Raw genomic sequence first — 25386 nt, forward strand, 5'->3', positions numbered from 1 at the left:
TTTGAATCATGTAAGACAGCCATACAGGGTACTTTTCTTTTCTTCCTCTACTCTCCATCTTAATTATCCTGTTGTCTTCATGTTCAGAAGAGTTAGCCAGAATATTCTGAAGGAGAGATTATACTGTGTAATATACAGTATACATAATACGCTGCTTCACATGATCCGTGTTTAGCAGAGGTATACAAATTTCAACAAGGTCTGCAAAACCAAGAACAGTCTGAGCATGTTCAAAGAGAAGAGAAAGACACACATTTTTTTCCCCAATCCAAATGAATGCTACAAAGCAATTAAATTTAATGAAAATGTTGCAGAAGGTTTTTATTGAAATACAGAACAAAAGCTGAAACAAAAGCTTTCTGAACAACTTTACTGGCTAATCTCAAGTCATCATTCATTCTTCTTCCAGATAAAGAAGAACTTACATCACTGCTCCATTTACCCACTTATTGCACACAAAAAGACAAAACCAAGCAAAAAAAAATCCAAAACAATAAAGCAAGCAGGAATCCTTCCTCTGAAGTTCTTAAATCTCTGATATATTTAGCAAAGTAGTTGAGAAGCAAGATGTGGGATGTTGAAATATGGAAGTGGGTGTTTCCAAGGTAGTATGTTATTCCCTGAAGTTGTTGCTTTCTTCTTGGAGCTAAACAATTTCTATTTTTTTCAATTGCTAACAACTTGAAGATAAAAAATTATCATGAATAAAAAGAATGTTGAGAATGCATGCAATCTGATAGATGACTTAGTTTGTCCAAATTATCTCTGCCTTGGAAAATTGTAACGTTTTGGATAGATTACCATTAGTAGAAAGAATTTTGGTATATCGAATATAAGCATTAACTTCATAATAATTTTTTTTAAAAGTGAATTTTAGCTAATAAATCTATATATACACATATACACTGGCTTTCCCAAAAAGGAAAGAGAGAGTAGACTGGGAGATGTCAGCAGATACGGAATGGGAGATTTCATTCATTCCTAGACACACGTTACAGTTATCTAATGGATAATTTTGGGAAGCATAGTAAAAGAATTCTTCGACTCAAAACATACATGTTCTGAACATAATATATACTTAAATTTTCAGTGAGAAAAGTACCTGTGTGACCCAACAGACCAGTGTTGCACCATATTCTGCAATTAGTATGTAAATAGAATAAGGTGGTAATGGCTCAGTATAATTACCATCAAATTGCGTTTAAGTTAATCAATAATTAAGTTGATGGTTATGTTAAGTTTTCAGTAGCCTCTAAACATTGTAACTGGCACAACTGTGCTGTTTCAAAGACTCAAAAATTAGGTACACCTAAATCTCAAACCACACGCACACAAAGTGCTTTGGCAGGACAAAGGAATATTTTCCTGACTATTTGGCAACAGTTAGAAAGGACCAAAACCACAGTGAATATGTATGTAATTAAAAATATTCTAGCTTTAAACCAAACAGATACTATAATCTGCTACTGTAATCTGAACAATCAGAGTTTATCGTCAATGGATTCCTATGTTTATATTTTGCTTGAATGTTAACATAGACAGCAAGATTGTTCATGTTTTTTATTACTATCCTGTGAAATTCACTACCCTCTTTAATGAGATCTTCAACCTTCTTATCTGTTGACATGATTATTTTCTTTTCTCCTGTATAATCTGGATCTTCTGGATATAACTCATCTCCTGGGGGCAGAAAAAAAGTTTGTTATACATTGCCTACCTTATTTTCAGCCTTTTGATTGAGTGACACTAGCAATTTTTTAATATTTATCAAGACATGAAACTCAGTGGAATGTATTTCACAATACAAAAGTAAATTGCCTCTAAACATCTTCAGATTTAAAGATACAGCCATAAATTTCTGAAGTATCTCTCGGTGATGCTGCAGTGCACGTTCAAGGTGTTGATTTGAGTATTCCAGTATTCCTGATAATACTAATATGCTATAACCACAGCCTGGTCAGATAAGAGTTTATATAAGAGGTAGAGCACAAGACAAATACTTTCCCAAGTATATAAAGATAGGCTACAGTAGGACTAAGAATAGAAACTGTTATTTTGTTCTGTTTTGTTGAAGAAAACTGTGTTTTGCCGTATAAATGCATGTTACTCTTGTGCAAGAGTGCTAATACACCACAAATACAGAAATTCTAGAGGTCAATAGTGGCAAAAGACAGGAGAAAGCATAATGAAAACCAAACTGAAGAAGCAGAAAATAATAAATAGTAGATGCAGCTTTTATTAAGGAGAAGGCAAAAGTGTACATGATTATGAAATGAGAGAGACTTAAGTAGAAGGGCAGGAGGAAAGTGAATTGGTGTGTCTTTTAAGATCACTGTCCTATCACTGCAGTTGTGAAGACTGATACCACAGCTATGCTTGATCCACTTGCCCTTACAAAGACAGATAACTGAAGTAAATGAGAATTCCCACTGAAAAGGACTAAACAGGAGTTCTAATATATCCTTCAGATTAAAAAAAAAAAGTTGAAATGCTAGAATTTCTTCATAAAAAACCATATTAATGGCAACCTTATGAGACAATGAGATTATGAATAAGTACAGAAATAACTGTGTTGTCTGTCTGATTCAGTAGCTTGTCTCTGAAAGTAGCTATCAACTGTATCAAAGAAGGAAGCCAAACAGTAGAAAAAGCGTGCAGTAACTTGACTTAAAAGAATATTTTCCTTACAGTTATAGACGGGTTTGTGTCATGTGGCTTGAGTATGTATTAATTCCCAAGTTTTTTAATATTTAAAAGAACTGTCATCTGTTTTCTTACCTGGCAATAGCTGAATGTAGCCATCTGAAGCAGTTAACATCACAGGCATCCAACGTTCACATCCCTCTAGAGCTCGATCAGAGCTGAACTTGTGTAACTCATGGAGTGAAGAGAAGTTGCACAGCCTACACAATTCATAGAACTGAGGTGGAGCAAACCATATTTCTTGAGATTTAAAGCGTTCTATGGCTTCTGGAGGTGATGACCACTGTAAGATGAAAACAAGCCTTGAAATAATAGTTTCATCAGCAGATAGAAAGTATCAGTAACTTTAAACGCCATTAACAAGGAAGTCTTTACAGAAAAAGAATTTGAAAAGTCCAAATCTTCTGAAAACAATAAAATCCATGTATAAACTATACCAAAATAACAACAAAAAGAAATTTTAAAAAATCAAAAAACCATAATAATCTATAAAAAATTACTTTTTCCTATAAAAATAAATGTTTATTTTACACGTAGGCATGCCAAGTTTGTAAACTAAACTTGAGACTTGTTTTAGGGACCTGACTAAAAGTCTACTGAAACCAACAGAAAACCTTAAACTCAATGTGAACTCTGTTAACTGAGGTTGCTACTGATGCTTCAAGAATTAAAAGTGCCTCTAAACATCTGCTTCCTATACACACAGTTTTCAGAGCACAAACACCCAGCTATTCATGCTTAACCATTGCATTGTTCTGCATGTTTAAACTATTAGTGATCTTCATTTCATCTCACATGGCGAATTTGATAATCTAAATGTGTGCATAAGCATTTGCAGTAGATTTATGCTGTTATTAACAAAATTATAACAAACGTGACTCTTCTGAAGATAAGATCTTGGGTACTTTAAATTTCTGTAGCAAGATCTGTTCAAAAAAATACAGAAACATCAGTAATAGCAAAATCATTAGGTAAACTTTTACAGAACTGTCTGGTTTCTCATCCACTTCTAACTTGCTTTGAAACTTTTCAGAATTCTAGAAAAACTTAAGACCCTAATGTACCCGACCCTGTAGTTTCATGCAATTTTTTATTTTTACCCCCTCCAATTAAAAACAAGGCAAAAAAAATCAATATAGCTCCAAAAATGGTTTTAATAATAGACTATTTCAACAAGTTTGTATGTTACTTAAAATATTCCAAGTAACTACAATAACCAAAAATTACTAGCAGCTCTTGCAGCCCTGGAATGCTCCGTACATACCGCATGGATTTCTCCAAGCACACTGAATGTTAAGGGTATAACGGCAGTACTCCATTGATACTGCACGAATGAACGTATAAAGAGTGATTACTTGTCATCCACCTTTGAAAGATACAGTAATTCAAGGTGAGAATGATCTGACGTGACACACATCCCATGCCATAAAACTTCATGTAAAACGACCTTCAAGAAACACCCTCTTCTGCCAGCCGGTACGGCTGCACGTTTGATGAGAAGGGGGCAGCGGCAGTTACCCATTGGAAGGAGAGCTGTACAAGGGAGAGGATTACCGTGAAGATGAAAACTCCCCTCCCTTTCCCCACATCTTAAGGGAGCGTTTTCGGTACGGCTAGAGGGCTAGACCTTTGGACGGCTATTTGATCGCCTTTTCCCTTGGACTGTACTGGGAACAGGCCAGAGGCTCGGCGGTTTCTCCGAGGCAGGGGTGGTGAAGAGGGGGGGCCGCACGGGGCAGAAGCGGGGCCCCTCGCGCTTGTTGCCATCGGAATGCTCGCACGGCCGGACGGCGCGGCGTGGCATGCGAAGGAGTGCGGTGAAGCCCAGGCACCTCCTCTTGTGCCGGCCCTGCGGCGGGGCTGGAGGCGCTCTTACCAGGAAGGCTGTCACCTCTTGGTCGTCCTGCGAGGTGTGGGGCGGCCGCTTCTCCAGGCAGCACAGGTAGAAAGCCGTGTCATAGCGCCGGCCGCCGCGACCAGCCCTGCCGACAGGGGTCAGCCAGTTGCTCCACTCCTGCAGCGCCCAAATGTTGGGGACGCAGCCCAGGTGCCGGCACAGCTGCAAGAAGCAGGCCGGGTCCTCCTGCACCCGGCGTCGCCACTCGCTCAGCTCCGCGGCGGGGGGCAAGCGCTCCGCTGGCAGCAGGGGGGCCGGGCCGCTGCCCGCCGCCGGCCCGCGCCCCGGCACCAGCAGCAGGATTCCCGCCTCCTCGAAAGTTTCCCTGATAGCGCAGATGCGGAAGGCGACTTCCCCCGGCAGCGGCGAGCCCAGCCGCTCCCGGTCGGTGGCGAAGAGCGGGGCCCGGCTGCTGCCGAGAGGCGGCGGCCTCACGAGGCCCAGCCCGCACTGAGGCGAGGCGGGCAGCAGCCCCAGCCAGTCAGCGGAGAAGTCCGCCGCCTCCACCAGGCCCCCCGGGAAGACGTGGGCGCTGGGCATGAAGCCGCTGCGGGAGCTCCGCTGCAGCAGCAGCAGCTCATAGTCAAAGGGGCCGAGCGGGGAGCGCGGCAGCCGCGCCGGCGTGCCCGCCGCCAGCAGCAGCGTGGCCGCTTCCCTCCAGTGCCGCAGCCGCGAGTTCATCTTGAGGGGTGGAGGAGGAGGCGGCGGCGGTGGCCGCGATCGCGCTGCGGGGCCGCCCGGGCGCCACCGCCGCCTGGGCTCCTGGAGGAGCCACTGCAACCGTAGGCAGCGGGCGGGGAAAGCCCGGCGGGCCTCGGCCGTGGCGGCGGTCAGTGCGCACCTCCGCGGAGTGAATGCTTGACCCGCCCAGAGACGTGGTGGGATGGAGGCCTGTCAGAAACTGTCAGTAATGCCTCAGTCCCGATCAGCCTTAAGCCGGTAAGTAGTGTCCTTAAAGGGCAAAAGCTTAAGGAAATACAGAGGGTTTATAGGCACGGGGTGGATGGCTGAGAGAAATGAGGCGATGGCTTTCAATTTGAAAAGCTATGGCTTGGAGTAGTTTGCATTTCCTGAGGTTTCATAGCACTGAGTGTATTGACAGCATGACAAGATGTAAATGTTGAATAGCTACCTTGGACCCCAAAGTCTTCCCGAGTACTGCTGAAGGGACTGTAGTTACAGCCCCAGGAATCAGCACAGGGTCAGGAACTAAGAACTCTGATCTGTAATCGTAATACTGCTGCTGCCCTGCCAGCTGGCCTCAGAGAAATCTCTTTATCTCGATTCCACATCAAGGCGTGTTGATAACAAAAATCATTTTAAGTCTTTAATTAAACATATGCTCCAAGTTGTTTGAATTTGTTCTAGGAGACTTCAAAGGGGAGGAGTAATTAATTTTTATTACAGAGCTCTTCTATTTTGAGGCTTTTAAGTACCTTGTTACCTGAAAAAAAAGATATATTCAGGCAAGATAGCAAAACCTTGAAAAAATCCTTTGAACAGATATTTCACTTTAGGAAACATTTTATTTTGTTAATTTAACATTCAATTTTGATTCCTCAATTTAATCATAGATTTTTTTTTTGAATTTGTAAGGGGTTTAAGCAGAAGAAAGCTGATGAAACAGGTTGAGAAATTTTGTAAGAATTATATTTGCACGTAACATGAAGAATTCTTCTCCTATTCATAATCCTTTTCTAGCTAGATTCCATTTGGCAAATACCCACATACTTGCATATGCCTCTAACAACTTCTCCATTTTATTTTCTATTGGAGCGTGTACTTAATGCCTGTGAGATGTGGCTCACTGTAACTGAAATGATGTGTAGAGGCAATTAAACCAGTGGGATGCTGGAATATGTCAATTGACAAAACCAAAAATTCAGTCAAGGTCTACACAGACACAGCTGGGCCATAAGTTCATCCTGATGCTAGGTTGCAGTCGGCAGAGAATAGGTCAGCCAGCCAGCTGATTTAACTAAAACCGGGGCAGAACACCAGCTGCGGTATAGCCAGACAATATAGAAGTCTGCCCTCCCTCTCCTTTCCTTCCTCATGACAAAATATACAAGCAAAACCGTGACATCTTGTAACTCTAGCCTCCTTTCATACTAATTTAATCATTATTGTTCATCAGTGATTACCATCTTAGGCAATGGAAGCATAAGGTCCGCTAATGTGCCTGTTTCCTAAACATCATGATGTTCACCTTGTCTTTGTTTGCCTTTTGCACTCTTAGTATATTTACCTATTTTATTGTGTTAAATATACATCTTGTTAGGAATATGCTTTGCCTAAAAGCTGCTTTAGTGGTGAAATATTAATAAAACTACTGAGGTTTTTCAAGATTTAACATCCGATGAGCTTGATGGCTGATCAAAAAGATTTAGGGTCCATTATGTCAGATCATTTCAGCATAAAGGCATTTTAAGTAGAAAGTATTCATGTACTGAATATGAACAGCGTCATTTTCAAATCAGTTGTAATACCAGCACATATACAAAACTGTCTTACTATGGCAAAAATGCAATGTCTGATATCCCTGGAACATTATTTCAGAACATCTTTAGGAAAATCTGAAAATAGAGAATAGTGCAGATTATATTGTTATCTTAAGTTTCTAAATAGGATGTTTTTATTTTTTTTTTTAACCTAGCTCACTCTTCAGTCTCACAAGTGCTAGTATGTAAAGCAGGAATATCCTGGAAAACAATTCCTCTGGTTTCACTGGTATCCACTGGCATTAAATTTAGCAGATCTAATTTCATAGGCATTCCTGCATGGGGGGAGGAAACTGAACGTGTGGCTGGCATATACGCTGCTATTTGCAACCTCAAACACATACAGAATACCAGGACTGTTGGTAGAGAAAGGGTTGTGTGGTTATAGCATTGTTCATGACTCTTCTCAACATCTGAAACAGTCCTTTGGGACCAAAGACAGCCAAGTGCAAGTTAAGGCAAACATTATTCTCTACTCCAGTCACTGCATTTTTCCACACAGTCCTGGGGTGTGTAAAGCACCTCTTCCCCCTAAGGATGATGACATTTCTTACCCAAGGGTCAGCATATTCACCCCATTGATGGCAATTTTTTAACTTCCTTTCATTATTGTCTTACAAAGAGTAGTTCAATATCCATTCATGACAAAGCTGAAGTCATCTCATGCAAAATTCCAGGAGCATATGAGTCTTTAATTGACCCAGTTATCAGGACTGGAGGTGGCAGGAGGTTCTAAGGATGAACACTCCGAAACTGAGTGTTTCTGACACTCAGAAACTCTGTGAGCAAAGATCAAGGGTGCAAAGGGATGTTTTAACCCCTTCCAGTTTCCTACTAAGAAGGGCAAAAGCTAAGCGCTGTGAGTGGCATGTATCTGCTCTCTCAAAGTTATAGCTAACTTGCTGGAGATAGCTCAAATGAATGCAGAGAATGTCTTAAAGCCAAACTAGATGTAAGGTTATCTATAAAGCATGTTTCATTTCTTGATCTCCAACTTAGATGACTTCTTTTTTCAATATATTCTGCTAAAATGCAGAGCTCATCTCACTTGTACTTAAAATCTGTATAGAGTTACGAGTGATTTCAGAAAGAATGGAAAATCTGAGAAAAGCTGTTACTCAGGAATGCCAATCCTAAACCAAGCATACTAGTTTATTCCATTACTGTAGTATAAGCGTTCCAGCACAAGGGCATTCTACATTCAGCTGGGCTCAGGCATTATGCTTCAAGGGCCGGTATGTAGGCTGGGAATACAGGAGACAGTTTGGAGAAAAGCCTCCCCATAGCAAGAATAGGTAGAGATATGTGTGACACTCTGTTAAGATGTGAGAGAGAAGGCTGGAGATTCAGAGGTCCCCTCCAGATTAAATGATTAAAAAAAAAGTATTTTTGCTAAAAAATTAAGAATTCGACTGCTTTTCATCATCTTGTATGCCAAAACATACAATTGTTAACCTAATGGACCCCAGATACTTTTGTATTTCAGGTTGTTTTCAAAACCACATTGTGCTGTATTGAAAAATAAACCCTTCTGAAGCGATGCAAAAATTAAGTCAAATGAAACATCAGTGCAATAATATTATGGTAATAATTCTTTGTGGGATCATATTTCAGCAATGTGGAGGTTACTTCAACATTTTTCTCTCCACTTCAGTTACCTCTTATGAGAAAAAGAAAACATTAGTTTGTCTAAAGAAAAAAGATTCAGGTCACTAGATATATAGAAATGATTGTAAAATTAGCTTTATGGGGTTTTTTTTTGTGTGATTAGAATACTTAGCAATAGAATGACTTCATTCCTTTTTGTCGCATCATTGCATAAATTATTTTGCACATACAGATCAGTGCAGGTCATATCACTGTAATAATTAATTTCAGATGAAAACCAAGGTCCACTATTATTTCACCATTTAATTTGGCTTACATGCTATCCTGTGAGGTGGAGATGATTATACTAAGTCAGTTCTTGGTTTAATTTATATGCATCTGGTAGAAGCTTTGTCCCCATGCAGATGTAGTGTCTACTATATTGAACAAATTGTTACAACCTCATGTACCAAAAAATTTAAGAGATTTCAGTGAGCGTGTCTACTACTTCTTAAACTGGCTTATTTCAAAATGACATTCTAAAGCTTTTAGATTGTTTAGCTCATATAATATCAATGAATAGGCAGACTTAACAAATCATATAAAAAGTAAATAGATTATTCATTGTACACTTTTCCAAGTGTTGTGTCCAAAATGTGCTTAAATATCAAATCTAGGAAATGCAGGTTTATGGTTATAGCACCATTGTGTAGATTGACTAAAAATAAAAAAATATAGCTACCTTCATACAAAACAATATTCCAACAAATCAAAGCAGATCAGAAAACTAGGTTACAGGTAGTATTAACAACTGGAAATGTTCTACTTCCAACAGACGCATAATGGATTACATGTCTTATGCAAACTGAAATTATGGTTCTAATTCTGCAGCTTTTAATTACATGAATCGTCTTCACACGTGTAATTTTTCACTAAACTGAGTAGTGATGGCTTATACGAGTAATGATTCAGACCACTCCCTCTAGGACCCAGAACTCAAATGTATATTTATATATAAAGTTACACATGCAATTAGCATATTAGACTAAGTTGCTAAGGGAGTATCATGTTTGGTGTGTCAGATACGCCTCAGTCATTTTATATGGTATAAATAGTTAAATATTTTCTTCTGTCTTCTTTTCTCATTTCCACCCTTCGCATTTGTTTTTCCTCCAAGGTGTATGCTATTTATATATAGATTCTTCAAGATCATACAAAGGAATTGCATTTGAATTTTAAAATTTTTTTTTCTCAAGACAATTATATATGGCTGTATGACCTGACATTTACTATTCTTACAAAAAACCCATGATTTTTGAAGTCATGTTTTAGGCTATATAATTCCTTAATGCTGTGACACATCAATGAGTTCGACTGTATTTGTTCTTCGAACATTTGTGTGCAAGAGACAGACTTGACTGATCATAGACTTCAGTGATTATTTTAATGCATAGTGGAAAACTGACCAAAAACCAGACCATACATTTATACTATGATTGTGACTTCCATTTCTGTGCACTTGAATTAGAACTAGCTTTTAGAGGATTTGTTAGTTTGTTTAATTTGGTGGAGATGTTATTAGTAAGTATATGATAAAGAGTGTCACGCAATACAGTGTAAATAAAAGAAAACATACACTTCAATCAAACAAAACAAAACACCCCACCTGACCCTGTGGAGTCTCAAGAAGTCAATTTCTGACGCTTAGAAAAACCACAGTAGATACTCTGTCAAAATTACTGGAACTGAGCAATAAACATAATTGCTTTTGCTAACTAGTCTCTGCGGGTGACAGATTTTCAGAGATGCTGTAATCTTATTTCTGTTTGCCTACATGGCTTCTAGTTGCATTGCTTCCAGCATGAAATGCTTGTGCTTGGCCGTATGAGAAGATGCAGAAGACCCTTCATGCTGGTTAAATGCCATGTGACTTTTCACCTTTCCACAGGTTTAATCAGTGGTAGCTGATTAAGCTACATTTCCAACTGCATGACAGTACTGCAGCAGCAAGCTGTCAGGATGGATGACAGAATCCAGCCTTCTGGGACCACCTTCTTCCAACAGAAAGTCCCTTGTAGTGTGAAACAGAGAGAAAAGGGTTGTCTTCTGTAAAATTGATATCAACACGTAGCAAATAAAAATATTTTTACTCTTATTCTGTATTGAGTTAATCAGAGAATGGGTAGTCAGTTCCACTCAGGGATATTTTATATTCTTTGTCCCACTGGATATCAGATACTACCTTCTTATAGAGAAGCTATAGTTTAACATTGTGATGCTATTACATCATTTAACAGAAAGCATACTTTGCTAACAAAAGATGAAGACATATTTACATACATCCATCTCCTTCCTTTTCTTGTCCTTCCCTCAACACATGCGGATGATTTTATATGAAAGACATTCTTTTCTAATCCTGCTTTTATTGTATGCTTACCATAGCAAATGCTGCTCACGTGTGGACTACTATTTTGTCCAGATCTCTTCCTGCATTAAAAGACTTACATAATCGTATTGAGAGAAAGCACTTAGAGATCTATAATCCACTGGTCTTACTGAATGACTTTTTACATAATGAAAATCTGTGAAGGGTAAATATGTTGACTAGGAGTTCCAGTAGCACTTAAATATAAGGTATTTCTGGAAAATGTACATAAACAACACAAACCTTATAAGAGAAGGAAAAGAAAGCCTATAACCAATCCTTTCAGGCTACAAAAAATAAGCACGTGTTTAATTTTTAATCCGAAAGCTAATGAATCAGTAGTTTAGTCTGTTTTTAAATAATCGCATTCATATTAAAAATATTTTCATATTTACATGAATTTTGAAACTAACTTTATTTCACATTCATAATGTTGAAGTTTGATGTTACATTGTTTGCAACGTGAGGAGAATCATTTTAACTATGGTTCTGTGTTCATTTTGTTAGTAAACTAAAAAACAGTGTAGAGGATTTTTGCTGATAGGCTGGAAGTCCTGAAATAAAATTACAAATTGCTGCATTTAACAGACTTGATTCTGATAGTTTGATAGAACTGTTGATCATTGTTGCTATCAATACCACAGGACCAAATTTCACACTCCTTAGGTTGTGTATATCTTTTGCCAAAGTAAATGCAAGCTTTGCTGGCTGAAAGGGGGCAGAGTTTGGATCCTAACACCGTGAGGATCTAATATGTTCTCTAGTTTTCAGTTGCCCAAGCCAATGGTTCCGTACTTCACTCAACAACACTGAACAAGCAGTGCTGAAGGCAATGTCATCCCTGTTATCCTAAATGTTATTGTAGCTGTTTTCTAAGGCGGACTACTGATTCCCTTGCAGTATAAATTAAGATATATCACTGTGTTCAACTTTGGGAGTTTGAGAAGGGTGCATTTATGTAAAGAAAACTGTAATGAGAGGGCTTAGCATGTTACTTTTATTCCTGTGGTTGAAATAGGAACTTTTTATTTTGAAGAGCTTACTGACACGCTGTATTAATATTTCAGTTTTTGTTTGGTTTTAATTACTGCTGCAAGCCAACCAGTAAGTTATAAGAACGTACTTTATTTTAAGTTAAATAAATAGTGACAGTAACAAGTTTCAATTATTCAAAGTGTAGAAAATACCACCCATGCACAGGCAAAACTAGTAATTCAAGTCAGGAATAACATTTTAGTATACAGCAAATTTAATGTGTGTATCCTGTGAATAAAGACAAAAGAACTGAAGTAGAACAACATTGAAATGAAGCAATGACCATCTTCTTTTGTACTGAAAACACAGTAACATTCTCATTCACTGATCAGCATGAGAGTATTTGCATTTTCATCATGCTATTTAAATGTAGAGTATTTTGAAGTTTGACTTCCCATTTTTCACTCACAAAAATAGCATTTCCAGTCTCCTTCCAGTTGCATTCCAGTGGGGAAAAGAATGAAGACTGCAGATCTACAACATCTCTTTATTTTTTAATTTAGAAGAAGCATCAGTACTTTTGGGCAATGGTCATTTCATCTTGTTTTGATTTTGTGCGCTGTTGTGCCTGAACTCTGTCACGTTGAGTGTATACATGTATCAAGTGTAGGAGATTAATGGCAGGAACATTATCCATTTAGATGGTGCCAATCCTCTGTTAGAATTCTACTTGATCTTTTAATTTCAGATAGCCTAAATATAAGATGATACAGATTTTTAGGAACAAACTAATGATGAATAAATCTGCAGCCAGCTTTGTCTTAAGATCTGAAAATACATTACTTTTCCAAGGTCCAATCCTTTAAATACTAATTGTGTGCGTATTCATAATGAAGCAAGACTTACACACTTATAGGCTACTTATATGAATTCTTTGAGTCCTGTATCCAAAAACCCAAATTCCAAAAAATGCAATGGACTGAAAATTTACAATTTACCAACTCACCGAGGCTTGCTTTTGAAGATGAGATTACCTATTCTTAAAAATTCTTCTACGCAACTGACCGTGGATAAACAGTATACCCACTTCAGGATACCAAGATACAAGATAATGAATGCTGTAGGTGTTACCATTTACTTATCCTCCAGAAACCAGACTTGCATTACCTGGGTTTTCAGAACATGTGGTTAAACGATCTGATTTCAAAAGGAACATGGAGTTTTCAGAGTCCAACTTCTTATCTACTTTCCTGTGAACTAAGTAAAAGGAGAGTGCAAAGAGTGAAAATACCCACAAATCCTTAGTGACTAGTGGTGGCAATCCAAATATGTACGTTCTCCTGCAGCTTTTGCTGTATTTTCCATAAATATGTTTACTCAATATGATTGTGAAGGACATCTTCTCATTTAAATCAACACACAGCAATTACACCTTGTCTAGACAGACCAAAACAGTAGCACCGATAAATACAGGCTTGACTGTTAGAATGCTGCCAGGGATCTTTATGAACCTAGATTAACTACATATAAAGCACATCCTATGGAATGAGTGAAATACAATAGAAAGGAATGTGGAGTCATCTTACAAAAAACTGTGAATTCCCACGAGAATGGAGCTAGACTGGATCAATGTGCAGAACTTCCGTTATCCTTCAACGTAATGATAGTCTATAGCCTTTAATTCAGGCCTCCACTTACTATTTTTCCTCACCTATGTTTTTTTTTTTCTCACCTACAAGTGACCAGATTCAAATTTGTCACACACTTCTCTGCAAATCCAGTTCTCTTAATTTTTAAAGAATAAACTTTGCTGCAGTTTTTCAAAGTATGTTTAGTTCTTAACTCAAAAATATTAGCTGGTTTTGAGTGTTGTCAACATAATATTTAACAAGCATGAAGACTATTGTCTAATAACTTCACAAAACATGTCTGATGATTGTTACTTTTTGATAATGTGTCCATAACAATCAATGCAGAAGAATAATTATTAAAACCCCAGTATTACAGGGTCTTTATATTTGCCTGTGGAGTGCCTCATACACCTATGGCACTATAAAGTGTGTACCAGGCATTCTTGGAATGGACAGTGTGTGTTCACAGTAACAGAAGACATTTCCGTAAGTTACATAATAGATACCATAAAACATAGGTCCTTTTACAAAACATTATAGAGTTTCTCTGCCAAGTTTGTGTCTATCCCCCCAGTTTTACATTTAAACGTTGACAATTTTATAGGGAAGCAGTGGAAAGTTTTATGCTGCTCTTGCATTTACCTCCCAAAATTGCAGTGTATCAAATTGGACCAATCCTGCAGGCTTCCCGTTTCCCAAGTGGTTAATCAGACATGAATGAGATGTGAAACTGAGACACGTTTTTAGCTTTGTCTGGATTTCTGCAAAGAATTCAGGAGCTTGCAGCAATGTGACTGTACATACACAGGCACCAATCCCTGCCTGTCAACATGAGAGGGGATCTCTTTTTGAATTATTAGAAAGGTCTGCTTTAACTCGACATCATTTTTGTTTGCCAAAATCTGTTTTGAAAAATTACTGCTTCTGCTGTGGGTAGATTCATTGCTTCTATTTTCCTAGTTAATTGTGAAGTGCAAACTGTTTGCTTCTACAGAAAGAAAAATTTGAACCAGTGGCAAGAATCAGCCTTTATGCAGGGGAAGACAAAATCGTGGTAAATGTGGATGAGAACCATGAGGCTCGCTAGTTATTTTTCTGAATGTGCAACTCTCCCTCTTTTCTCTCTGGATTTGGAAAGCCATTAGTCATTCGTGTATGCTCTGCCAACCCATGCAACCGGGTTCTGTACAATCCAGTCTAAATCAACAAACAGTATTTGGTATCAAACATTGCTTGTTCTGTTTTCTCCATCCTCCTCCACACCTCCCCCCTCCCCAACCATTAACTTATCTAAAATAGAGGTTGTTTACATTTTTTTATTGGGGTTTTCATCCTTCCCCTTTTCCTCCACTGAAATAACATTTTGTGTATTTGATGAAAAAAAAAAGTATTCTATTCACTTTGTCGGACAAAGCACCTGTGTTAGCCTCCAGATTTGTATTGCTCTCAAATACTGTAAACAGTGACCAGCAGCAAACACCAGAGCCTATTCAAGAACAAAAAATACAGGCTTCTGAGAATAGTGATCTATTAATAGCAGACAAATCCCTGTTATAGCCAGTAGTGATAATACCCTGATACTTCATAGTTAACCATTACAAGTCCAGCAGATGAAGACATCCTATTCTGCCGGCTGATTTGCATCTCTTTTCTTCAAAAAGCAGGAAGAAACAAATCGTGCATTTTAGGATACTGAGAAGCAAAAGTTTTGCTTTGTTTTTTCAAGTGCTAGGTTTAAATTCTCAGCTCATCCGAGTGACCCGTTTTGAAATTAAAAGTGAGGTGTGAAACTCCCCAAAGACAGACGGGAGGGGGGGTCGCTCTTGTCAGAGCCTGCACCACCCTAAGAGAGTTTTACCACACACACTGCCAGGACAATAGCGATAATGAGCACAGCGGAGAAAATAATCCCAGCTAGAACTTTGCTGATATCGCAGAAGGATTTATTTTCCTCCACAGAGATCATGCCAATAGAAGAAGCACCCGCGCTGACGGTGGATTTTAGTTCAGCCCCTGGGTCTTGCTTAGCCTCCACTGTCCACTGGGGGACATTGACCTTCATTTCCATCTCGTACATCATCTCTCCTACCTGGTTGATTTCGTTCTCGAGGTCTTTCAAATCCACCACGTCTATATTGTGCTCAGCCTCGTATTTCATGTTCTGGACGCTCATCGCCCTGGCGGCCACGCCAGAGGTTCCCCCGCTCATGCCTGTCTGGATCAGGTGCTTTTTGGGGACGTTTAGTGGGAACTCGTGGCCCAGCTCCAGGGCTCTCCTCATGTCGATCTCCAGGATCTCTAGGCACGTGGAGAAAATCACCCATAGCCTCTCGAACTCGGCTTTATCTTCCTTACTCACGGTTTTGTCCTTCAGGACCGTGGTGAGCTTGTTCCTGTTGGCCACCGCTAGCTCCTGGGCTTTCTGCCGGGTTTTCTTGAGCTCCTCCCGTAGGTTCTGGGAGTCCGAGGTGCCGCCGATGGTCAGCACCATGTGCCGGTAGCAAGCGGTCACCTTGTTGAGCGCGTCCAGCAGCGCTTTGCACTCCTCCTTCATCATGATCCCGGCGGCGGCGCGGGCCTGCCTCCCCGCCGCTCTGCCCTGCTGCCGCTCCGCCCCGATTACCCGGTACCGGGGAGCTGCCAAAGCCAGGTGCTACTAGCACACATGGCAAGTGGTAGCTTCGCGTCGCGCATGCATTCAGCGCCCTCTTACCCGCCTCGCGTCCCCGTCGGCTGCTCAGGCGGCGCCGACACCTCTGGGAGCCCGGGCGTGCTGCGGGGAGCCCCGGGGGGCAGGGGGCATCGCTCCCCGCCTGCTACTGCCACCGCGCAGGAGAACCGGGGCGGCTCATTCCGCACCGCGCCGAACGGCAGCCAGGGCTTGCAGCGATCGGGCGCCGCTTTTTGAAAAGTGCCAAACACCGAGGAGGGAGGAGAAAAAAAAACATGCGAAGGATAAAGCTCTCGAGAACGAAAGCCGGGAAGCTGGCCGTCCGCGCCAGCCGGTGCGCTGCCGGCGCCCCGCCGCCGCCACTCGCGTTTAACTCGTTTCAGCTGGGCGCCCGCAGAGTCACATGGCGCCGCGCAGGGAGCGCCCGCGGCCTCCCGGGCGCGGCCCGGCCCTATAAGCCCTCGCAGGCTCCGCCTCCGCAGGCTCTGACCCCGCGGCGGCTGCCTGGCTCCTCGCTCGATCCCTGCCGGCGCCTGGCCATTGGCTTCGTGCGGCGCCGCCGCCGCGCCGGGCCCGCCCTGGATCCCGGTAGGGCTTGGCTGAGGAGCGGCGGGGGGGTGGGCCGCCAGCGGCTCTCTGCAGCCGGGGCGGAAGGGAGGTGATGTTGTCGGTGTAAGTAGCGCTCCCGCCTCGGGCGCCTCCGGCCCGCTCCTCGGCGGGAGGACGGCTTCCCGCGGCGCTGAAGGGAGCGCGCGGTTGCGGGACCCGCTCTAGGGAGCCGGCCGGCCCGGCCCGCGGGGCAGCCGCCGCCCCGCCGCCGGGGTGGTCCCGGCGGTGTCCTCCCGCCCCTCCGAGGCGGGGGAGGGGGGCAGGGCGCGCGCGCGCCCTTGCGTGCCGCGCGGCGGCAGCGGCTCGGTCGCGGCCTGGCCGCCGTGCGGCGGGCGGGGGCTCCGCCGGCCTCCGCCGCGGCCTGCTCCCGGGCTGGGGCTGCGGCGCGGAGCCGCCGAGCCCGCGACGGGCGGCCTGCGGCGGCATCGGGTCGTGCTCGCTCCCGTGCCGTTCGGGCGTCCGGCGCCGCCGGCCTGGCGGCACATCCGGCCGCACGAACAGAGGGCGCTTGTCGGTGTCCGCGGTCTCGCTGGCACCTGCCTTGCGTCCCGCTCCTTTCCGCGGTAAAGCGGCAGAAATGTTTAATATGTCGTTGAACTTCATTTAACCCCAGCTATGTAGGTTGTTTACGTGAGGTCAGCGCTGTCGGACTCCGACCAGACTTCACGGTGTAGCGGGCGTCCCCGAGTGTCGCAGGCGCTCCGGGGCAGTGCTGGGGGAAAGTGGTGTCTTCACCTTTCGCACGGGGTGTTTAAGGAGGCCAATGGGAAGTGCCGGTGTGCCATCCAGACAGAATGTCTGCAGTTAGCTCAAGTCAAGCCATTTTACATCGGGAAGTACAGGGAACACACCAGTTCCTCACTAGCAGAAATGATGCTTCGCAGGCCATCCTTGTGAATGTGCTGAAGTACAATGTAATGATTAGTGATGGACACTAGGCTGTGTTTACAAGTATATCTGGACCTTCTAAGAAGAACAGAATTGATGATGTTGAGTGTTACATAGCAAACTAAACTATGTTGTCTCTAGCACACAATACATCTTTGCCGAAGTGGACTTCTGGAGAACTTGCTTGTCATAATGTATGCTACTACGTATGCCTCAATGTTTGTGGGTAACCGAGTGGTTTTCTGATACTATAGTAACTTGAAAAAGATGTGAAGACCTGCTCCCATGAGAAGGGGGAGCATGACCCTTTGCCTTCTCATGCCACCTCTGTAGTGCAGCGTGTGCTCTGAGCAAGATAACTTGCTATGAGGAGCAGAGTCTAGGCAGACTGGCTTTCTGGTGCTGAGCCCAGCCTGAGGAGTCTGTCTAGACTATGTTCCTTCTTCTGGAACTTGGTAGCTTCGGCTCCACTAACTGTTTTCTGCTGTTCTGCCTTAATTTTGGCCCTAATCCTAAGTCATACATAGCTTCTGCTGCAGGTTGCCACCTGTGGAAGAAACTGCCTTTTAACTCCTGTAGATTGCCAGGTTGCTACAGAGTAAACTGAGTAGCTCTCTACCAATTTGTGTGTTGGTAGCCTAGAAGCAGTGAATCAATAATGCCTGTTTCCTTCTAGGAATAAAGAAACACAGGATGATTTTGACCTGATTATAAGTGAAGTCTTGTAACTGCTTAATCATTGTCAGGTGGAAAAAGGATTAGCTCTGGGTTTGACTCTGAAGTCCTATGTGACTTGAGAGTTAAGCTTATTGCTGACTAAATTATGCATATTTGTGTGTGTATAGGAGTTGTGTTTAAGGTCTGCCATGTATCACTACAGTTACTGTTCATTGTGGCACATCAGAATCCTGAAACTGCTTCTCTGAAAGTAGCTGAAAAGGGGAGAGAGGGGGTATTGTTTCAGGAACATGTGACTGCCTAAACCTGAAGCTGGCAGCAGTTATAATCTGTATCAGATAATGCTGAAATACACCTTTAGGTGTGTCATATGGGAAGAAAGAGGCTGTTATTAGATTAGTTCTAAATTAAGTTCAGCTGCATGCAATTATCCAATTCAGGTAGATTTTGGAAACCCTTAAAATTCAGTTGTAGACAGGCATGATGTTCTAAAAATCCAAATCTTGATACTGCTTTCAAACAAGATGTTGACTAGCCGAAATATTGTCCTGGGAAAACTATTAGGATGGAGTGTAAAAATCAAATGTGAATTAGGAAGCAGCATGATGAGTAGGAGGAAAAAATCTATTTTCTGGTTCTGTAGAAAGGCTTTCTTGCAATAGATGTTAATGACCATATTCTTCCTATTCCAGTACCCTTAAAAATGTTTGCAGAGTATTCTGTGATGCTTCTTGAACATCACTACTTGTTAAAAGTCTGTTAAAATGAGGATATAGCATTTAAGTAGAATTTTAGGTAAATACAAGTCTGTTTTGTTTAAATGGTTGGTAAGCCTTGCCTGATGGGCTTGCTTTTGGAGTAGGCTTATATAGTGAATGTGGTCTGTAGAATGTTGTGGCCTGGGAAAGCTTGAAGCCACTATGAGATGAGGAAGGAAAATAAGGATGAGATACAGTGAAAATGAAACATGACGTCAACCCCCTCCCTCCCCCTGATAACACTATGCAACTTTCCTCAGTAACTATTCTGTGATTTGCTTTCTGCTAAGCATTTTGCTGGTAAGTGGCTTGAGGATTTGATCCATAGCAAGAATCTTAATTTATATCATGTAAGAATGTTAGACTGATATGTCTGTGTCACGGTATTTATGGTCAGGAAGCTCTTAATTATCTCAGGCTGGTGTATGGTGCATTATGTAGCATCAAAACACCAGTGGTGGTTAAAATAATTTATTTTCCTAGTTAGAAGAACTTACATGCTGAATTGTGTTCCAACCTTCCTTACCCTTGCTCTGCTCCCTAAAGGGGGGAACGAGTGTAATTCTACAGTGTTTTTCATAACGAGATATTCTACTAATGGTCTGATGTTTAAGTGTCTTGCAGTGATGAGGTAAGGCTTAGTGCTGGCCTGCAAGGACTTGGTTTTCCTATTGAGATGCACAGAGAATGAATTAAATTCCTGTCCAGTTGTCTAGTCTAAGGACAATCCGAACTAAGGTAAATGGGGTATAGGGTTGCTGGCTTCAGCTCACTTGTATTTCTATGGGTGGCCTGTGCTAGGTCTGACCCTGCACACTCGGTTTCTTTACAGACTTGCCGCTAGTCTTGGAGTTGGTATCAGCCTTACATGGTCTGCTGTCAACAGTGGTGATCTGTAACTCTGTAGTCAAGAAATGGTGTTGCCTTCTGTGACCCACATCTCAGCAGTACAGTGTTCAGGCCTGCTGCACCCTCAATACACAGGCTGGGGAATTATACCACTGTCTTGCCTCAGTAACTAAAGAATCAAAATAATTGGCTTAAGTAAAACACTGTTTATCTGTGTATTTCAACTCCTTAGTTTTTGTTCCCTACTCCAAAAAAGTGCATGTGCTGACACCTCTGCAAGCCTGAGGAGGTAGCCTTAAATACAGCTCACTACCATTTGGAGGAAGCATCCTTGTTTGAGAAGCTGTTTTGGGAACTTCATGCTTTCTGTTAATGTTTTTCCTCTCAACATGTTCCTTGTAATTGTTTATGTGGTTCACTGATCAGCACTCTCTGCACTCTGTTCCAGGGCTTGCTTGTGAATAGCTCAGGGCTCCCCATCTGAGAATTTAATGCAGCTTTAATAGTGGTAAGCCAAAGAATGAAAATTCTTTGTAGTTCATCTGGTGGATTTCTAAACCTGCAAGAATTGAGAATTTGGAATCCAGTCTCTATTCTGCTGTGAAGAGGAGAATGCAGCTTGTTCCTAATACTTGGCTAATGACAAGTAAGATTATCACAAAAAATCAGTGGAAGTGACTGGATAAAAGTGGGAAGCTTGCCTGCTGAAGGATGAGCCACTCATACTAAAATATACTTTCTCTGGAGGAAAGAAATAGCAACTGTGGAGAGTCAAGCCAATATGTTCTCTGGCCTCAAGTCTGAGACAAGTAGGAATGTCTCCACATCAAACTACGGTGCAAATACTCTGTTAAAATACAAAGGGTGAACCTTCTTGCTACTCTTTAAGAATGTGCTCAGTTTTAGAGTTTGCGAGGTGGAGTTCATAATGAAAAGCTGCATGAGGTACTGATAGAAACCAATCTGCACAGTACTCCCCTGTTGCTGGCAGGTGCTGTAGGGTCTCTGGAGGAGGTGTGTCTGAGGAGGGTGGGAGCAGTGGTAGGAGAGCCAGACTTGTTAGGCCTAAAAAGGGCTTGGGGGGTGTTGGGCAGAGACAAAAACCAAAATCGTGAGATCCCGTGCCAGCTCTTAACCTTTCACTGGAAGAAATGTGTGTCTGAAGGGGAGATGCTGAGAGAAATGAGCATCTTCCTGGAATGCTGCTGACCCCTCCTTTCCAGACCCTGTTCCATCGCTGTCAGACTGATGTTCTGGGATCATAAAACTTAGTTTTTCCCTGGTTGCTGGGAAGCCTTGAGCTGACTGATGCAAATTCACCACTCTATAATCTGATAATTCAGAGGTGTTATTCTGATATACTTCACTTTGACAAAATCAATACAAGCTGCAGCTGAATCTAAAAGGGGTAGGAATAGATTTTCTCCGCTCCCTCGTGGTGAGCAAGGTGCACTGGAACATGTCTCGCTGTTTTTCGTAAGATGCTCAGTGTTCATCCCTTAGGGGAGGAAGTAAGGTTTCTTGTGTGCTCAGAAACAGAGAAAGGATCTTTTGTTTTTATTTTGAGGTGAATGCTGATTTGAGGGCTCAAGACCAGATTGTAACCTTTGCCTGGACGTGGGGTAAATATGAGGAGTAATAGTGCAGGTAAAACAGTGGCTGAGGTCGTAACTAGGCTTTTATTTGGACTGAGACTAGTTAAATTCTAGGGTTAGATTCCTGTTTGCTTGCAAAGTGCTTTAAGATATGCTTAGCTTCAGCTGTTCTTGCTAACAAGTGGTGCTCTAAATGAGGAAAAAAAGCACTTCTGTAAAAAAAAAAAGAAATTAGAACTGGGGAACAATTGCTTCCTCTTATTTTTTTTTCTGCAAAGCTCTGCAGTTTGCTAGTGTGTTAAATACGCACACAAACTTTATCAGAAATGTCTGTCTGCTACTCTGAGCTAAACATCTAGTTGAGTAACAAGTTGCTGCTTGTTCTGATTTTCTCATTATTTTGAGCCTTTCAGCAAGTGATATTCTAGTTACTGGTTTACTAAGCCTTAGTTGTTATTGTTGTAGAGTCTGCAAGCTAAGATGAAATTGATGTCATGTGAAACTATGGAGGCGTGAAACTTCACAGTATTGCTATGCAAGTAAAACTCAGTGAATTTATGCTTCTTGAACATGATGTGCTAATGGATCTGGTGTTGAAGATTTTGGAGAACATGGCATTCAGCTTCTTGGTAGCTGGACTTTTGTGGAGAGGACACTGATGTACTTGATGTTAGCATCCCAGTGTGATATTCTAACTCGCTCTCCTGGAGAGATTTCAGGTTACTGAACAAGGCTAATAGTTTTTACCAGCTTTGGTAGCTGTTTTACTGTCTTTGCTCTGCCAAATTATTATTAAAATGCCCTAGTGAAAACACAGAATCTTATACTGTTCAACACTGAATATGAAGTCTTTGTATACAGAATCCCTAATTCTGTTATGAAAGGCATTTTCTCTGCAGTATGTTTTGTTAGGTCTTTAATAGTGGTATAGCAGGACATTCAGAAGATGATGTGCCTAAGAATTGAGTAAATAGTTGTATAACTTGGCAGTTACATCATGTCCACATTCAAGTAACGATGCAAGTACAATGACATCTTCTACTTTAATGGCTGTTTTTCTAAATTTCAAAATGCTTCTTAAAAGGAACTGAAACCTGATAGGTCTGTAAAAGGTACTTCACTTGACCATCTCTAAAGGAAAACACCACCAATGGCAAAATAAACTGTCATAGTTAAATCCTACTCATTGTTTTCAGTACCAAAGGTCATAAGACTTAATTTCCAGTGTTTTGGAGAAAACAGTGATGTGCTGAGGTTCCACGATACGTTTTTCACTTTAGCTATTCCTTGTACCATTAATTGTATCATTAGAATTATCATGCTGCTCTTAATCTAGAAAGGATTTGGCTGTTTTAAGGCTATGATTATGGGTTTTTTAAAACAGTAACATAATGCTTATTAGATTCTCCGATTAGGTAGCTTCTGTTCTTCCAGCAGTTTGAGCTATTTCTGTGTTTACAGGCATGAAGCCACACACTTAAGTGATTACATTTAAACCTTTTATCTAACATTGGTACTTGTGTATTGCTTTACAGCTCAGCACCATAGAATTGATAAACTTCATAGTGAATATGGCTTATGACAATTTTTAGTGGGCTTTCTGTTAAGCATTAAACAGATTTGGTAATTCATATAAGGCTTTGTACATTTCCTGCTTTTGTAATGCTAGTAAATCTAAAGGTGTCCAAGGTGCAACTAGAATAAGTCTGTATCCCCCTGGTGCTGCCCCCCCCTCGGCCCCATGTTAAATTAGATTGAGGTTGGATGTTGTGTTCTGCCAACAAACTCTCTCAATGGAGTATTCTAATGTGTTCCTAGAATTACAGCAATGCATTAGTGAGCATTTTCAGATGCATTTAACTTTTGGGGTGGAAAGAAATTGACTTAATCTGAAATGCCTGAGCCAAAATTTGGGGAAGCTTTAATGTACTCTCTTGATTCTGTAGACTTAATCTATTTAAGTTTAGTATAAAGTCCTTTTTTTTTTCTGTAATTACTTAAATTGTGGATGGCTTATACATCCACACCTCTTTCTCTGAGAAATGCTGTGGATAGGTGAAGGAGGTCCAAGTGAATATAGTAACTTAACTGTTTCAGTTAATAAGTATTTCACCCTTTCTTTTTCATACCCACATTTTAATTGGATATGATAGCTATCCTCTAATGTAGCATTAAGCAGATGCAGGGGTAAGGGAGAGAGAAAAGGGAAGGAAATTCAGAGTTGTGAATCTCAACCACCACTAGCCAAATCAGTAATGTTTTATTTCCTGCTGTGCAGGAAAACGCATGTGGTGAGCAGTTCAGAGTTCGCAATCTCCTTCTGCTCAAGGTAGGTGGTAAATACCCATATGAACTAGTTTTATTTTCCTTATTGGGGTACAGCATGTTGATGGCATCTTAGTTGCATTACAGTAGCTAAAGTGCCAAAATTCAATGTCTGAATGTAGTTTCTTTCCACTTCTTGCTGGAGCTCTCAAGTGTGATTCAACCCTGCCAGTGGTTCTGTAGTAAAAGAATCTACATGGCTGCCACTAAGTGCTTTAAAACTAGTTATTTGTGGTGTGTAACTCATGAACCAGGAACTGAAGATTATAATTTCAAGCTCTTCCTGTGATCTGTCAATTGAAATTACTCTTCAAGTACTCTAGTTTCTTGTGTTTTTTCAGGTGTGGGAAATGATTTAAGAGCTACCTCAATCATATAGACAGCAAGCTTCATAAGCTGAGGTTTTCTGTGGGAGCTCCCCTCCTCCCATAAATCTCTTCTACCTGTTCTGCCAGGGAATGAAATGTTGTTTTTAATTCCTTTCTAGACAAAGCTTACCAGTTTTTTTCATGGTGAGATACAGGTTTCTAGATGAGGAGGATTTGTGGAATGTGTTCTTCTGTCCCCCTTCCTTTTATAGGAAGAACTCTTTGGACTTAAAGATTTGTTAAGCTGAAAAAGTGGCAATATAGCTATAGCAATTGGAAGCACTTGTGCACTGCAGTTCTGTCTCTGCAGTCTCATGCTTGGTTGCTGCCTTGTGTCAATGTGCTCTTTTCCCTGACACAGCGTGTGGCATGCTAAAATCTTCTCCATTACTGTCTTGGGGGGGGGGGGGGGTCATAGCAGTCTCATCTGCCACTTGACCAGATACTGAACATGAATTCACCAAATAAAAAGGCAGATGAAGATGCCTCAGTGAGCCAACTACATTAATAAAAGCTTGATTTGGAAGGTGCCTTGAGAGACCATATAATCTAGCCTCCTAGCCTCACTATGTCCGTTATTGCCTCTAGTAGAGGTTTGTCTAACAGGTTCTTAAAGATTTACAACATGAGACTTGATAGCTTTGCCAAGCAATCTAAAACATGTGTTTATCTTCTCTTTTGAAAGGTGTTCCTGTAATTTGAGTCTGTTTTCTTCAGCTAAGGCTTATTTCTTCTACTGATGTGGAAAAAATGCCCTTCACTGAGAGCTTGATCCATCTGGGGAAAAAAATTCTTACTTGTTTCATGCTGTTTCTTCAGCATAAACAACATCACTGTATCTCATGTTTTAGATTCTGCTTCCAGGGCTTTCTTGCCTTTCTCACTTCAGATTCTCCTCCAGTCAGTTCATCTCCTCTGAAGTGCAG

The 25386-nt window shown here is 41.5% G+C and overlaps 3 protein-coding genes across 10 annotated transcripts in view; 1 reads left to right on the forward strand and 2 right to left on the reverse strand.

Annotated features, from left to right (window-relative positions):
• Positions 1–295: 295 nt before the first annotated feature.
• Positions 296–5297, reverse strand: NUDT19 (nudix hydrolase 19). The gene is made up of 3 exons (XM_076349172.1): positions 4580–5297; positions 2779–2986; positions 296–1680 (listed from the first exon to the last, which is right to left on the reverse strand). The coding sequence occupies exons 1-3, from the start codon at positions 5279–5281 to the stop codon at positions 1454–1456; spliced, it is 1137 nt and encodes a 378-aa protein (XP_076205287.1). The 5' UTR covers positions 5282–5297; the 3' UTR covers positions 296–1453.
• ANKRD27 (ankyrin repeat domain 27) overlaps positions 5223–25386 on the forward strand; it is a 58911-nt gene continuing 38747 nt past the window's right edge. For 5 of the 8 annotated variants that reach the window (XR_012996280.1, XM_076349169.1, XM_076349163.1 and 2 more), the window contains exon 1: positions 17017–17062. The gene's annotated coding sequence lies outside the window, so the exon portion shown is untranslated. Of the gene's footprint in view, positions 5540–16911; positions 16979–17016; positions 17063–25386 lie in introns of those variants that run through there. The other 3 variants (XM_076349170.1, XM_076349171.1, XM_076349164.1) reach the window with 2 other exon arrangements.
• Positions 12210–16813, reverse strand: RGS9BP (regulator of G protein signaling 9 binding protein). The gene has a single exon (XM_076349173.1). It carries the CDS (start codon positions 16274–16276, stop codon positions 15563–15565), a length of 714 nt encoding a protein of 237 aa, XP_076205288.1. The 5' UTR covers positions 16277–16813; the 3' UTR covers positions 12210–15562.

Source organism: Aptenodytes patagonicus, chromosome 11 (assembly GCF_965638725.1).
Source record: "Aptenodytes patagonicus chromosome 11, bAptPat1.pri.cur, whole genome shotgun sequence".
Classification (NCBI taxonomy): domain Eukaryota; kingdom Metazoa; phylum Chordata; class Aves; order Sphenisciformes; family Spheniscidae; genus Aptenodytes; species Aptenodytes patagonicus.

What these genes read in the sequence shown, in the direction of transcription:
- NUDT19 (XM_076349172.1), bottom strand. Translation starts at nt 5,281, where the DNA reads ATGAACTCGCGGCTGCGGCACTGGAGGGAAGCGGCCACGCTGCTGCTG. An exon ending in AAGAGGTGACAGCCTTCCTG is followed by an intron (nt 2,987 to 4,579) that starts GTAAGAGCGCCT and finishes TTCATCTTACAG; the next exon opens with TGGTCATCACCTCCAGAAGC. An exon ending in CTACATTCAGCTATTGCCAG is followed by an intron (nt 1,681 to 2,778) that starts GTAAGAAAACAG and finishes TTCTGCCCCCAG; the next exon opens with GAGATGAGTTATATCCAGAA.
- RGS9BP (XM_076349173.1), bottom strand. Translation starts at nt 16,276, where the DNA reads ATGATGAAGGAGGAGTGCAAAGCGCTGCTGGACGCGCTCAACAAGGTG.